General features: G+C 44.5%; 1 protein-coding gene across 7 annotated transcripts in view; it reads left to right on the forward strand.

Annotated features, from left to right (window-relative positions):
• Positions 1–16,140, forward strand: part of RBM6 (RNA binding motif protein 6) — a 135,924-nt gene that overhangs the window by 12,494 nt on the left and 107,290 nt on the right. For 3 of the 7 annotated variants that reach the window (XM_055382461.2, XM_055382462.2, XM_055382463.2), the window contains exon 1: positions 9,570–9,679. Coding sequence is in view for 4 of the 7 variants with exons in the window: in XM_019024186.3 (XP_018879731.1) it covers positions 9,636–9,679; positions 14,450–15,728 (1,323 nt within the window). In the remaining 3 variants the exon portion in view is untranslated. Of the gene's footprint in view, positions 1–9,569; positions 9,680–14,177; positions 15,729–16,140 lie in introns of those variants that run through there. The other 4 variants (XM_019024186.3, XM_063703809.1, XM_063703808.1 and 1 more) reach the window with 3 other exon arrangements.

Genomic DNA, 16,140 nt, shown 5'->3' on the forward strand with positions numbered 1-16,140 from the left:
GGTTTTGGCATGTTGGCCAGGCTGGTCTCAGACTCCTGACCTCAAGTGATCTGCCCACTTCAGCCTTCTGAAGTGCTGGGATTAAAGACATGAGCACTGTGCCCAGCCACTTTACTATATTTTAAATTAGGTTACTTATCCTTTGTTTTTTTTTTGTTTGTTTGTTTGTTTGTTTGTTTTTTGAGATGAAGTTTTGCCCTTGTTGCCCAGGCTGGTGTGCAATGGTGCATCTCAACTCAACGCAACCACTGTCTCCCGGGTTCAAGTGATTCTCCTGCCTCAGCCTCCCGAGTAGCTGGGATTACAGACATGCATCACCACGCCAGCTAATTTTGCGTTTTTAGTAGAGACAGGGTTTCTCCATGTTGGTCAGGCTGGTCTCGAACTCCCGACCTCAGGTGATCCACCTGCCTTGGCCTCCCAAAGTGTTGGGATTACAGGCGTGAGCCACTGTTCCTGGCTTATTTTTTCTTTTTGTTACTGAGTTGAAATCATTTTTTATATATTTTAGATACAAGTCACTTACCAAATATGTAATTTGCACAAATTTTCTCCCATTCTGTGGGATGTCTTTTCATTTAAACCAAAAAATTGTAGAGATGGGGGTTTTGCTTTTTGCCCAGGTTGGTCTTGAACTCCTGGTCTTAAGTGATCCTCTGACCTTGGCCTCAAAAAGTGCTGCGATTATAGGCATGAGCCAATGTGCGCAGCTTACCTTTTCTTCTTTTCTTTTTTTTTTGAGGCAGGGTCTTGCTCTGTTGCCCAGGCTGGAGTGCAGTGGTGCAATCATGGCTTACTGCAGGCTGAAACTCCCATGCTCAAGTGATCCTCCCACTTTAGCCTCCTAAGTAACTGGGACCATAGGGGCGTGCCATCACGCCTTGCTAATTTTTTTTTTGTTTGTTTTTTGAGATGGAGTCTTGCTCTGTCGCCCAGGTTGGAGTGCAGTGGAGCGATCTTGGCTCACTGCAAACTCCACCTCCCGGGTTCAAGTGATTCTTCTCCCTCAGCCTCCTGAGTAGCTGGGACTACAGGCGTGTGCCACCACGCCCAGCTAATTTTTGTATTCTGAGTAGAGATGGGATTTCACCACATTGGCCAGGCTGGTCTCCATCTCTTGACCTCGTGATCTGCCCGCCTTGGCCTCCCAAAGTGCTGGGATTACAGGTGTGAGTGTGAGCCACCGAACTTGGCCTTTTTTTTTTTTTTTTTTGAGACCGTCTCACTCTGTCACCCAGGCTGGAGTGCAGTGACATGACACAATCTCGGCTCACTGCAACCTCTGCCTTCTGGGTTCAAGTGATCCTTCTGCCACAGCCTCCTGAATAGCTGGGATTGCAGGTATGTGCCACCACGCCTGGCTAATTTTTGTATTTTTAGTAGAGACGGGGTTTCAGCATGTTGGCCTACCTGGTCTTGAATTCCTGACCTCAGATGATCTGCCCGCATCAGCCTCCCAAAGTGCTGGGGTTACAAGCGTGAGCCACCACACCTAGCTGGACCTGACTAATTAAAAAAAAAATTTTGTAGGCCGGGCAGGGTGGCTCACACCTGTAATCCCAGTACTTTGAGAGGTGGAGGCGGGGTAATCGCCTGAATCAGGAGTTTGAGACCAGCCCGGGCAACATAACGAAACCCTAGGTCTACCAGAAATACACAAAAAAATTAGCCGAGCATGGTAGTGCACGTTTGTAGTCCCAGCTACTCAGGAGGCTGAGGTGGGAGGATGGCTGGAGCCAGGGAAGCAGTGGTTACAGTGAGCCGAGAATGTGCCACTGCACTCCAGCTTGGGTGACAGAGTGAGATAAGGTCTCAGAAAAAAAAAAAAAAAATTTGTAGGCCGGGCGCAATGGCTCACGCCTGTAATCCCAGCACTTTGGGAGGACCAGGCGGGCGGATCACAAGGTCAGGAGATCGAGACCACCCTGGCCAACATGGTGAAATCCCGTCTCCACTAAAAAAAATACAAAAATTAGCTGGGCATGGTGGCACGTGCCTGTAGTCCCAGCTACTTGGCAGGCTGAGGCAGAAGAATTGCTTGAACCCTGGAGGCGGAGGTTGCAGTGAGCCAAGATTGCACCATTGCGCTCCAGCCTGGGCGACAGAGTGAGACTCCATCTCAAAAAAAAAAAAAAAAAAAAAATTGTGGAGACAAGGTCTCAATATTTGCCCAGGATGGTCTGAAACTTCTGGGCTCAAGCCATCCTTCTGCCTCAGCCTCCCAAAGTATTGGAATTACAGGTGTGAGCCACTGTGTCTGGCCTGTTTATAGACTCTTAATTCTGTTTCCTTGGTCTGTATGTCTATACTATGTCAGTGCCACACTGTCTTGATTACTGTAGCTTTGTGGTGAGTTTTGGAATTGGGAAGTGTCAGTCCTCTAACTTTGTTGTATATTTTCTTTTCTGTTTTGCACAGATATTATCAGGTTACAAATATTTTGCACACTTTTTTCTTTTTTTGAAACGGAGTCTTACTCTGTCACCCAGGCTGGAGTGCAGTGGCGCGATCTCAGCTCACTGCAAGCTCCGCCTCCCAGGTTCACACCATTCTCCTGCCTCAGCCTCCCCAGCAGCTGGGACTGCAGGCGCATGCTGCCACGCCCAGCTAATTTTTTTGTATTTTAAGTAGAGACGGGGTTTTACTGTGTTAGCCAGGATGGCCTCGATCTGCTGACCTCGTGATCCGCCTGCCTAGGCCTCCCAAAGTGCTGGGATTACAGGCGTGAGCCACCACGCCTGGCCTTGCACATGTTTTTAAAACTTAATACATAATAGCTTATCCTGTATCAATTAACATAGATACTTTATTTATTCTTAGGGCCGTATAGTATTTTTTTTTCTTTTTTTTGAGACTGAGTCTCGCTCTGTTGCCCAGGCTGGAGTGCAGTGGTGTGATCTTGGCTTAAGCAACCTCTGCCTCCTGGGATCAAGCCTCGGGATCCTCCTACCTCAACCTCTGCAGTATTTGGGACTACAGACACCTGCTACCACACCCAGTTAATTTTCGTATTTTTTGTAGAGATGGGGTCTCTATTGATGTGCATTTAGGCTTTATAATATTTATATATATATTTTTTGAAACAAAGTTTTGCTCTTGTTGCCCAGGCTGGAGTGCGGTGGCATGATCTTGGCTCACTGCAACCTTCGCCTCCCAGGTTCAAGCGATTCTCCTGCCTTAGCCTCCCGAGTAGCTGGGATTATAGTTTTTAAAAAATGTATCCTAGGCTGGGCGCAGTGGCTCATGCCTGTAATCCCAGCCCTTTGGGAGGCTGAGGCGGGTGGATCACCTGAGGTTCGGAGTTTGAGACCAGCCTGGCCAACATGGTGAAACCTCGTCTGTACTAAAAATACAAAAATTAGCTGGGTGTACTGGCGGGCGCCTGTAATCTCAGCTTCTTGGGAGGCTGAGGCAGGAGAATCGCTTGAACTTGAGAGGCGGTGGTTGCAGTGAGCCATTGCACTCCAGCCTGGGTGTCGAGCAAAACTCTGTCTCTCTCTCTCTCTGTGTCTCTCTCTCTGTGTCTCGTGCTCTGTGTGTGTGTGTGTGTGTGTGTGTGTGTGTGTGTGTGTGTATGTATATATATTCTGCCAATATTTTGTGATTAGAGAGTTTAAAGTATTTACATTTAAAGTAATTACTGATAAGGACTTTTGCCATTTTGCTACTACTTTTATGTTTAGCTGATTTTTTTTTTGGTAGTGAAAAAAATTTTTTTTTTTTTTGAGAGCATGAGACTGTTGCCTAGGCTTTGGTGAGCAAAATAGTGCAGTGCCACAATCTCAGCTCACTGCGACTTTGGGCTCAAGTGGTCCTCCTGTCCCAGTCTCCTGAGTAGCTGGTAGTATAGGTGTGCCACCACCATGCCTGGCTAATTTTTGTATTTTTTGTAGAGATAGGGTTTTGCCATGTTGCCCAGGCTGGTCTCGAACTGGGCTCAAACAATCTACCTGCCTTAGCCTTCCAAAGTGTTGGGATTACAGGCATTAGCCACTTTCCGCCCCCTCCCCCGCTTTTTTTTTTTTTTTTGAGACGGAGTTTCACTCTTGTTGCCCAGGCTGGAGTGCAGTGGCATGATTTCAGCTCACTGCAACCTCCGCCTCCCGGGTTCAGGCATTTTCCTGCCTCTGCCTCCTGAGTAGCTGGGATTACAGGTGTGCCACCATGCCTGGCTAATTTTGTATTTTTAATAGAGATGGGGCTTCTCTATGTTGGTCAGGCTGGTCTCGAACTCCTGACCTCAGGTGATCCTCCTGCCTTGGCTTCCCAAAGTGCTGGGATTATAGGCGTAAGCCATCACGCCTGGCCCACGCTTTTTTTATTTTTTTATTTTTATTTTTTATTATTTATTTGTTTATTTTTTTTTGAGACGGAGTTTTGTTCTTGTTGCCCAGGCTGGAGTGCAATGGCATAATCTCGGCTCACCGCAGCCTCTGCCTCCTGGGTTCAAGCGATTCTCCTGCCTCAGCCTCCTGAGTAGCTGAATTTACAGGCATGCGCCACCATGCCCAGCTAATTTTGTATTTTTAGTAGAGACGGGGTTTCTCCATGTTGGTCAGGCTGGTCTCGAACTCCAGACCTCAGGTGATCCTCCCGCCTCGGCCTCCCAAAGTGCTGGGATTACAGGCGTAAGCCACCATGCCCGGCCTGCTTTTTTTATTTTTTATTTATTTTTTCTTTTTAAGAGGCAGGGTCTTGCTGTGTTGCCCAGATTGGAGAACAGTGGTGAGATCATAGCTCACTGCAGACTTGGACTCCTGGACTCAAGCAATCCTCCCGCTTCATTCTTCACAAGTAACTGGAAGTGCAGACATGTGCCACCTGCCTTTTTTGTTTTTTAAATTTTTCATAGAGATGGGGTCTTGCTATATTGCCTAGGCTGGTCTCAAACTCCTGGCCTCAAGCAATCGGCTTCCTGAAGTGCTGGGATTACAAATGTTAGCCACTGGCCTGTTGCGAAAATGTTTTGACTCTCTTCTCATTTTCTTTCTTTCTTTTTTTTTTTTTTTTGAAGTAGAGAGAGTCTCACTATATGGCCAATGGTGGTTTCAAACTCCTGAGCCCAAGCAATCCTCCTGCCTCAGCCTCCCAGTGCTTGTCGTGCTAGGACAACAAGCATGAGCCACTGTGCCTAGCCCCTTCTCATTTTCTTTTTTTTTCTTTCTAGTGCATAAGTAGGCAACCTTATTTTCTTATGTGTATATTCTAAAGATACGTTCTTTGCAGTTACCATGGGAATTACACTTAACATCTCACAGTTATAATCTAATTTGAATTTATACTAACTTAAGTTCCATAGTATACAAATCTCTGCTCCTATCCAGCTCCTTTCTCTTCCCTTTTCTGTTAAGTCATGGATTACATCTTTGTAAATCGTATCTCAGTAACCTAGATTAATAATTTTTTATGCATCTGTCTTTTAGATCACGTTGAAAGTGAAAAGCAGGAGTTACAAAGCAAAATTGCAATAATGCTAGTTTTTACAGTTGCCCCTGTATTTGCCTTTACCAGAGATCTTTCTTTTTTTTTTTTGGGATGGAGTCTCGCTCTTTCGCCCAGGCTGGAGTGCAATGGCGCAATCTCAGCTGACTGTAACCTCTGCCTCCCGGATTCAAAAGATTTTCTTGCCTCAGGCTCCTGAGTAGCTGGGACTGTAGTTGTACGCCACCACACGTGGCTGATTTTTGTATTTTTAGTAGAGACGGGGTTTTGCCATGTTGGCCAGGCTGGTCTTGAACTCCTGACCTCAGGTGTGAGCCACCGCACCCGGCCGAGATCTTTATTTCTTCACATGGCTTCACGTCTAGCTTTTAAAAATTCATTCTGGGCCGGGCGCGGTGGCTCACGCCTGTAATCCCAGCACTTTGGGAGGCTAAAGCAGGCGGATCACGAGGTCAGGAGATCGAGACCATCCTGGTTAACACAGTGAAACCCCGTCTCTACTAAAAACACAAAAGGCCGGGTGCGGTGGCTCACGCCTGTAATCCCAGCACTTTGGGAGGCTGAGGTGGGCGGATCACGAGGTCAGGAGATCGAGACCATCCTGGCTAACATGGTGAAACCCCGTCTCCACTAAAAATACAAAAAAAAAAAAAACAATTAGCTGGCATTGCGGTGGGCACCTGTAGTCCCAGCTACTCGGGAGGCTGAGGCAGGAGAATGGCGTCAACCCAGAAGGCGGAGCTTGCAGTGAGCCAAGATCACGCCACTGCACTCCAGCCTGGGAGACAGCGAGACTCTGTCTCAAAAAAAAAAAAAAAAAACCACAAAAATTAGCCGGGCGTGGTGGCGGGCGCCTGTAGTCCCAGCTACTCGGGAGGCTGAGGCAGGAGAATGGCATGAACCCAGGAGGTGGAGCTTGTAGTGAGCCGAGATCGCTCAACTGCATTCCAGCCTTGGCAACAGAGCGAGACTCCATTTCAAAAAAAAAAAAAAAATTCATTCTGAAGAATTCTTTTTTTTTTGTTTGTAAAAATGGAGTCTCACTCTGTTGCCCTGGCTGGAGTGCTGAGTGCCATGGCATAATCTCAGCTCACTGCAACCAACCCCCCCTCCGAGTTGAAGCGATTCTCCTGCCTCAGCCTCCTGACTAGCTGGGATTACGGGTGCCTGCTACTGCACCTGGCTAATTTTTGTATTTTTAGTAGAGACGGGTTTCACCATCTTGGCCAGGCTGATGTCGAACTCCTGACCTCGTGACCAACCCACTTCGGCCTCCTAAAGTGCTGGGATTACAGGCATGAGCCACTGTGCCCGGACTGAAGAATTCCCTTTTAGCATTTCTTACAAGGTCTGTATAGTGGTAATGAGCCTCCCTCAGCTTTTGTTTATCTGAGAATGTCTTGATTTTTTTCCTTTTTTGTTTTTTGAGATGGAGTCTCGCTCTGTCGCCCAGGCTGGAGTGCAGTGGTGTGATCTCAGCTCACTGCAACCTCCGCCTCCTGGGTTCACACCATTCTCCTGCCTCAGCCTCCCAAGTAGCTGGGACTACAGGTGCCCGCCACTACGCCTGGCTAATTTTTTGTATTTTTAGTAGAGACGGGATGTCACCATGTTGGCCAGGCTGGTCTCGAACTCCTGACCTCAAGTGATCCACCTGCCTCAGCCTCCCAAAGTGCAGGGATTACAGACATGAGCCCCCACGCCCGGCCTAGGTCTTGTATGATCATACATTTTGCCTTGGCATTCATATGGCTTTCTAAATTTCACCATATACATGTTGCTTTGGAATGTCCTAATTTGCCAAAGAGTTTCACCTCAACTTCTGTGGGCATCTATCTGTAATCTCTTGCCCCAAGTGCCTGTTAGTCTGTAGTCTGCTTTGCAGCTTTCATTAGCAATACCTGCTGCTTTCTCTGCCTGAGTTTTGTATTAGGTTGAAATAGAAACATGCACCTTATGTCTGTCCTTCAAATACACCCGCAGACAGGGTAGAACAGATATGTACGATAATTTGCAAATAAGGTCTTCTTTGCTCTTTGAGGGAGGGAGCTGGGAATTGGGCTTCTACTGCTTTAAGACAAAAAACACTGCCATGCTGGAGAGGGGGTAGGGCAAGGTTGAGTAAAACACCACAGAACTTTCCTTCTGTTTTGAAGATGGCTTTTTCTTCATTGGATATTTGCTTGTAAACCTTTGACTCTTTTCTAAAACTGTCAAATTTGGTTCAGACAGTTACTACTTGTTTTTCTGATGTTTCTATGAAGGAATGAGACCTTGAAACTTCCTAGTCTGCCATTTTGATGACCTATGGGCTGTCTTTTTACTCTATTGATAGTGTCCTTTGATACACAGAAGTTTTTAATTTTGATAAAGTCCCTTTATCTACTTTTTCTTTTAAAGTTCCTTGTGCTGTAGGGGTCATATTTAAGAAATCATTGCCAAATCCAAGGTAATGAAGATTTGCCTCTTTTTCAGTAGCTATAACAAAGGTCCTGGAAATAACTTCTTATCTTGACTTGAGTTACATGTCTGTCTTCAATGCAATGACTGTGGTGAGGGTAATAGATTATTCCGATTGCTCATGCTGGATGGTGTCCGATCAGGTCTGAGACAGTGGGGTTGATACTACAGTGCTGTTTCCAAAAAGGAAGGGCTAGTGAGCGCTAGAAAAATCAGTAAATACTTATTTCATTTAGTAAATGTGAAGCATTCATAGCACATTGAAAAGTTTGTGGTGCCCAGAGTACCTTTTTTTTTTTTTTTGAGACAGCCTCACTCTGTTTCCTGAACTGGAATGGAGTGGTGCGATCTTGGCTCACTGCAGCCTCAACCTCCTGGGTTCAAGCGATCCTCCCCCACTTCAGCCTTCCAAGAAGCTGGGACTACACATAGTTATCATGCCTGACTAATTTTTTTATATATATATTTTAAGATGGAGTCTCGCTCTGTCACCCAGGCTGGAGTGCAGTGGCATGATCTTGGCTGACTGTAGCCTCCGCCTCCCGGTTTCAAGCGTTTCTCCTGCCTCAGCCTCCTGCATAGCTGGGATTACAGGTGCCTGCCACCACACCTGGCTAATTTTTGTATTTTTAGTAGAGATGAGATTTCACCATGTTGCCTAGGCTGGTCTCGAACTCCTGACCTCAGGTGATCCACCTGCCTCAGCCTCCCAAAGTTCTGGTAATTTTTGTATTTTTTGTAGAGATGGCGTTTTGCTATGTTGCCCAGGCTGGTCTCAAACTCCTTGGCTCAAGCGGTCTGCCTGCCTTGGCCTCCCAAAGTGTTGAAGTTACAGGTATGAGCCACCGTGCCCGACCCCAGAGTACACATTTTAATTAAAAACTTATTTTTCTGGCCGGGCACGGTGGCTCACGCCTGTAATCCCAGCACTTTGGGAGGCCGAGGTGGGTGGATCACAATGTTAGGAGTTCGAGACCAGCCTGGCCAATATGGTGAAACCCCATCTCTACTAAAAATACAAAAATTAGCTGGGCATGGTGACGCGTGCCTGTAGTCCCAGCTACTCGGGAGGCTGAGGCAGAAGAATCGCTCGAACCAGGGAGGCAGAGGTTGTGGTGGGCTGAGATAGTGCCACTGGACTCCAGCCTGGGTGACAGAGAGAGATTCTGTCTTTAAAAAAAAAAAAAAAAGTATTATTATAAATTTAATATGTAAGTGATGTAAGTGTTTAAAAGTGACTTCCAGCTGGACGCGGTGGCTCATGCCTGTAATCCTAGCACTTTGGGAGGCCGAGGCAGGCGGATTGCTTGAGCTCAGGAGTTTGAGACCAGCCTGGGTAACACAGTGAAAACCCGTCTCTACTAAAATACAAAAAAATTAGCTGGGCGGCCAGCGTGCGCCTGTAGTCCTAGCTACTCGGGAGGCTGAGGCAGGAGAATTGCTTGAACCCGGAGGTTGAAATGGGCTGAGATCATGCCTTTGCACTCCAGCCTGGGCGACAGAGCGAGACTCCGTCTCAAAAAAAAAAAAAAAAAGATAAAAAAGAAAAGAAAGACCTTCAAAATTATTGCTGCTGATGTGGTCCCTCATAAACCAAGCAGTGGGAAACTGGTTTAGCTTTTAGTTCACATTCTAAAGTACTAATTTTTGTGGTTTATTTTGTACAGGTACTGCTATAACCAGAATTTGGTAGAAAAAGGATTTACTTGTTGGGGCCCTCTTGATAAAAAGAGATGTGGGGGGATTCTCGACCTGCTAACAGAACTGGACCTTTTCGGTAAGTTCTCAAATTTGAATATTGAAATTGCCAGTATTTTAATTATAAATGTGTAACATTTTCGCCTACTATAAATAAAGATATTTTCTCTGTGGAGAAATAGTTTCTGATTTTTTAAAAATAGAAATTTGGCTGGGCGCGGTGGCTCACGCCTGTAATCCCAGCACTTTGGGAGGCTGAGGCGGGCAGATCATGAGGTCAGGAGATCAAGACCATCCTGGCTATCACGGTGAAACCCCGTCTCTACTAAAAAATACAAAAAAAATTAGCCGGGCATGGTGGCGGCCGCCTGTAGTCCCAGCTACTCGGGAGGCTGAAGCAGGAGAATGGTGTGAACCTGGGAGGCGGAGCTTGCAGTGAGCCGAGATCGTGCCACTGCACTCCAGCTTGGGCGACAGAGGAAGACTCTGTCTCAAAAAAAAAAAAAAAAAAAAGAAAAATAGAAACTCAATTTGGAAAATAATTTTGAAAATGATTGTGAGCCTGAATACCCAGCATGCCAAATGTTTTGTCACATAGCATTTTAAAATTTTATTTATTTGTTTGTTTTTTGAGACAAGTCTCGCTCTGTCTCCCAGGCTGGAGTGCAGTGGTGCGATCTTGACTTACTGCAACGTCTGCCTCCCGTGTTCAAGTGATTCTCCTGCCTCAGCCTTCTGAGTAGCTGGGATTACAGGCGCGTGCCACTATGCCTGGCTAATTTCATTATTTTAATATTAAAAAATACCCAAATATTTTATTTCTTTTTGTCTCGTAGCAAAGGAATACATATTTGGCTAGTAAGGAAAGCTAGCAAAATTTACATAAATGTTTATAAAAGTTGTATTGAGTTCACTAATTTATGTCTAGAATTCAGAGCTGTGCCTTGTCTGTGGCATGTTGATGCAGTTTGCTAAGCCACCTCTCAATTTTAGAGGTTACTTGGTACCAAGAAGAGTGGAGAAAGTGGTAGCATTTAGTTGTAAATAGATTGTATTTTAAATTTGTAGGGAATTAATTTTTTTATAGCTAGTATCATACACACTGTATTTTAACTAGTATTTAAACATTTTTCGTATTGTGTTTACAATTAATGAGATGCTATATGAATGTGACTTTTTTGGTTTTACTTGGTACATAGCAAATAAATCTGACCTTTAAATGTATGCATTCATAAGTATTGTTGCTCCAGTTGAAACTTCTATTACTAGTACATTTTCCTTTTTTTTCCTTTTTTCAAAATGGAGTCTCACTCTGTTGCCCATGCTGGAGTGCAGGGGTATGATCTCAGCTCACTGCAGCCTCTGCCTCCTAGGTTCAAGTGATTCTCCTGCCTTAGCCTCCTGAGTAGCTGGGACTACAGGTGTATGCCACCATGCCTGGCTAATTATTGTATTTTTTTTTTTAGTAGAGATGGCGTTTCACCATGTTGGCCAGGCTGATCTCAAACTCCTGACCTCAAGTGATCCACCTACCTCAGCCTCCCAAAGTGCTGGGACTATAAGTGTGAGCCACCGCACCTGCCATTTGGATTGGCAATCTGCAAGATTTTATTACTTAAATGCAACAGATGTTCTCATTCATTGTTCTGAAGCTTGGAGTTCCAATGAAAAATTTAGGTAGAGAACTGAGTTTAGAAAATCCATATAATGTTTAGTAAAACTAGTATTTCATAAATGCTGAATGACAGAGATTGGTCTTTAAATTAAAACAACTGTGTGATGTTGGGTATTTTTTTTCTTTCAAAATACTAAGGATTAGATCAGTGGTCAGCAAACTACAGCTGATAGCCTGTTTTTGTAAATAAAGTTTTATTGGAAGACAGCCACTCTTACTCATTTGCAGATTGTGTATGGCTGCTTTCGTGCTATGATGGCAGAGTTGAATAGTTGTAACAGAGATTGTATAACCCACAAAATCCGATATATTTACAAACTGGCTCTTCATGGAAAAAGTTTGCTGACCTCTCATCTAGATCAATGGGGTTGTACGTTACCATTTAAAAATATTTAGGATGTAATCTATCCTCTTATTACTTGTATTTATGGGTAACTATTTTGTAAGTAAGGCTATTTCTTATAGAATTAACGTGGTTTAGGTAAGCATTCAGAAATGTTAGGTTAATTTAGCTCTATTGTCTAACTTTTCAAATTTAGAACATTTGTCTTTGACTCGTTTAAACTTATTTAAAATTATATTTTCCTACCTTAATTTTAGTTTAAATGTAAGTCATTATATGCTGTTTTTTAAGATCTTTGACTAGGAGGGAGACAGTGTTTGGGAACTAATTTGAACCAAAACAGATATAGGAAAATGATTTTGTTACATTTCCTTTGAACTTTTCTTTTAAAATTTGTTTTTATTTGGTTGAAAATAATTTTCATAACTACTGATATTTTATATTAGTAGAATGGTTTCTTGATTAGTCTGTATAAAATACAAATCTAAGAACCCTGCTACAGTAAGTTACTCTAAATCTATTTGATCTTAATTTAGAAGAGTAAGATAATCTTTAGGCCATGTTGGATGTGTTCTGGTCAGAAAACATGTAGATTTCATACCTCAGTCCTCATCCCATGAGTGTCTGATGAAGCTTAAATCTTCCTGCAAGAAAGACTTGAATGATTTTAAACATGAGAGACACTGTATTTAGTGGTAACATCTTAATTTTAGTGTTAAATTGTATTGCTTAAGAAGAACATCTAGGCCGGGCATGGCGGCTCACGCCTGTAATCCCAGCACTTTGGGAGGCCAAGGCGGGTGGATCACGAGGTCAAGAGATCAAGACCATCCTGGCTAACACAGTGAAACCCCGCCTCTACAAAAAATACAAAAAAATTAGCTGGGCGTGGTAGTGGGCGCCTGTAGTCCCAGCCCCTCAGGAAGCTGAGGCAGGAGAATGGCGTGAACCCGGGAGGCGGAGCTTGCAGTGAGCCAATATCGCGCCACTGCACTCCAGCCTGGGCGACAGAGCGAGACTCCGTCTCAAAAAAAAAAAAAAAAAAAGAAGAACATCTAAACTTGCTCCTCTTATGATGAACCACATAGACATAACTAGTGTTAATGGGGGTCAGTGGAAGTCATCATGTTCTGAAAATCCATTAAATGTACATCATTCTAGTGTTTAGGTTAATGTTGTTAAATTCCTATTACTTTAAGAAAGGGTTGGCCGGGCATGGTGGCTCAAGCCTGTAACCCTAACCTTGGGGAGACAGAGACGGGTGGCTCACCTGAGGTCAAGAGTTCAAGACCAGCCTGGGCAGCATGGTAAAACCCCATCTCTACTAAAAATATAAAAATTAGCTGGGCATGGTGGCGCATGCCTGTAATCCCAGCTACTCTGGAGGCTGAGGCACGAGAATTGCTTGAACCCAGGAGGCAGAGGCTGCAGTGAACCGAGATCATGCCATTGCACTCCAGCCTGGGCAACAGAGCGAGACTCCATCTCAAAAAAAAGAAAAAGAGAAAGAAAGGGTTTGGCATTGCAACTATTTCTCTTGAACTGAGTGACCCAGAATCAGTTGTCCTTTGAATTTTAGTATAGTAGCATAGTCTGAGCTCAGAAGGGCCTTATGATAGACCCTGTATGTTCTGGGAGGCAAGAATTGAGTTGGTATTAATATCTTAATGCTTTTGTTTTACTGCTGAATAACAGATGACCCTTCAGGTCTTTTCATGTTTTCCTTTTTCATGTCTCCGTACCTAGGATCCTAGGTGCCTAATTGCCTACTTAAACTAGTTTAGGGAATCTTGGACTGAAGCCAAAACATGTAAAATGCCCTGGAGGTTAGGCAAAGGGAAGAAGTTGGGTAGTATGAAAGATTAGGTCACATCTTGTTTATCTCTTGAGTTCTATAAATTGAGAATATAAATTTAATACTATGTCTATTTTTAAAATGTATTTTATTGCCATGAAAAAGTAGCATGAGACATTGGAATATGGAATATCAGCTTCTTCATTTGGGTCATGGGGATCATGCTTGAAGGCCTAATGCTCTCTCTAGGTCTATCTCAGCATTGAGCCCCTGGATGCTGTTGCGTGGCTTAGATGACTTATACATGCTTTGTGGCATGATTCATACTACCTTCTACCTTCTATGATACCCTTGGGTAGTTATAATAGGACCCAGGTTAGAGTGCTTCTTGGTGGAGCCACTGTAGAACTGGGATTTAGATGCAGCCAGGGCTGATGCTCAGCTGGTGAACACTGGTGTGCTTGTTCCTACTGGTGATTTACAACCAGTGTTTCTTCTTTTTGGGCCTGCATCCATTTTGATTGGGTGGTGTCCATGCTGTATCTGTAATAAAATATTTTTGAATGTTACTGCTGGATGCAGCGTGAGAAAGATACCTCCTGAAACTTACTGTAAGAAATTTACAGTGCATTGATTTTTCTGATATATAGGAATCGTCATGTTGACCTTGGAATTCTTAAGTTCCCTGGCTGTAGGAAATGGAAATTTTTGTAGCATGTCACCATTGTTAGCTTATTTGGTATTGCGGATTTTCCCTGTTGCAGGACTGGGTGAAAGCTTTTTCTGCAGCAGTCATGTTGAAAACCTTGTATTGACTTTCCTCGTGTTCTGAAATGGGAGCATAAAAGTTTACTCCGCCACTTCGTCTTAAAATAGCAAAACTTTGCTGTTTTCTGCAGATCTAGGACCTTGTTACAGAACTCTGCCAAAAAAAAAATGTTTACAGAAGAATGTGCTGTGATTAGAGAAGAATATGCTGGTGTGTAGATTTCAAACTCTCTGGACAATATGAATAACACTGTCTTTGTTTCTACAGTGGGAGCCAAGAAGAAAGGTTTGCTCCCGGGTGGAACAGGGATTATCCTCCTCCTCCCCTTAAGAGTCATGCTCAAGAGAGACACTCTGGCAACTTTCCTGGCAGAGATTCACTTCCCTTTGATTTCCAGGGGCATTCGGGGCCTCCTTTTGCAAATGTAGAGGAGCATTCTTTCAGCTATGGAGCTAGAGACGGACCGCATGGTGACTATCGAGGAGGGGAGGGACCTGGACATGATTTCAGGGGGGGAGATTTTTCGTCTTCTGATTTCCAGAGCAGAGATTCATCACAGTTGGACTTCAGGGGTAGGGACATACATTCTGGGGATTTTCGGGATAGGGAAGGACCACCTATGGACTATAGGGGTGGAGATGGTACTTCTATGGATTATAGAGGTAGGGAGGCAACTCATATGAACTACAGAGACAGGGATGCTCACGCTGTTGACTTCAGAGGTAGGGATGCTCCTCCATCTGACTTCAGGGGCCGGGGCACTTATGATTTAGATTTTAGAGGCCGGGATGGATCCCATGCAGATTTTAGGGGAAGGGATTTATCAGATTTGGATTTTAGGGCCAGAGAACAGTCCCGTTCTGATTTTAGGAATAGAGATGTGTCTGATTTGGACTTTAGAGACAAAGACGGAACACAAGTAGACTTTAGAGGCCGAGGTTCAGGTACTACTGATCTAGACTTTAGGGACAGGGATACGCCACATTCAGATTTCAGAGGTAGACACCGATCTAGGACTGATCAGGATTTTAGGGGCAGAGAGATGGGATCTTGTATGGAATTTAAAGATAGGGAAATGCCCCCTGTGGATCCAAATATTTTGGATTACATTCAGCCCTCTACACAAGATAGAGAACATTCTGGTATGAATGTGAACAGGAGAGAAGAATCCACACATGACCATACGATAGAAAGGCCTGCTTTTGGCATTCAGAAGGGAGAATTTGAGCATTCAGAAACAAGAGAAGGAGAAACACAAGGTGTAGCCTTTGAACATGAGTCTCCAGCAGACTTTCAGAACAGCCAAAGTCCAGTTCAAGACCAAGATAAGTCACAGCTTTCTGGACGTGAAGAGCAGAGTTCAGATGCTGGTCTGTTTAAAGAAGAAGGCGGTCTGGACTTTCTTGGGCGGCAAGACACCGATTACAGAAGCATGGAGTACCGTGATGTGGATCATAGGCTGCCAGGAAGCCAGATGTTTGGCTATGGCCAGAGCAAGTCTTTTCCAGAGGGCAAAACTGCCCGAGATGCCCAACGGGACCTTCAGGTATGTTGATGGGGTGGATTGCTTTTTTTTTTTTTTTTTGAGATGGAGTCTTGCTCTGTCGCCCAGCCTGGAGTGCAGTGGTGCAATCTCTGCTCGTGCAAGCTCCGCCTCCCGGGTTCATGCCATTCTCCTGCCTCAGCCTCCTGAGTAGCTGGGACTGACTACAGGCGCCCGCCACCACGCCTGGTGTGAGCCACCGCGCCCGGCCAGCTTTTTTTTTTTTTCTTTAAATAAGACTTTTGTGAAGGATGACATTTATTTATTTATTTATTTATTTATTTATTTATTTTTGAAACGGAGTCTTGCTCTGTCACCCAGACTGGAGTGCAGTGACATAATCTCAGCTCACTGCAACCTCCGCCTCCCAGGGTCAAGCAATTTTCCTGCCTCAACCTCCTGAGTAGCAGGGATT

Source organism: Gorilla gorilla, chromosome 2 (assembly GCF_029281585.2).
Source record: "Gorilla gorilla gorilla isolate KB3781 chromosome 2, NHGRI_mGorGor1-v2.1_pri, whole genome shotgun sequence".
Taxonomy (NCBI): Eukaryota; Metazoa; Chordata; class Mammalia; order Primates; family Hominidae; genus Gorilla; species Gorilla gorilla.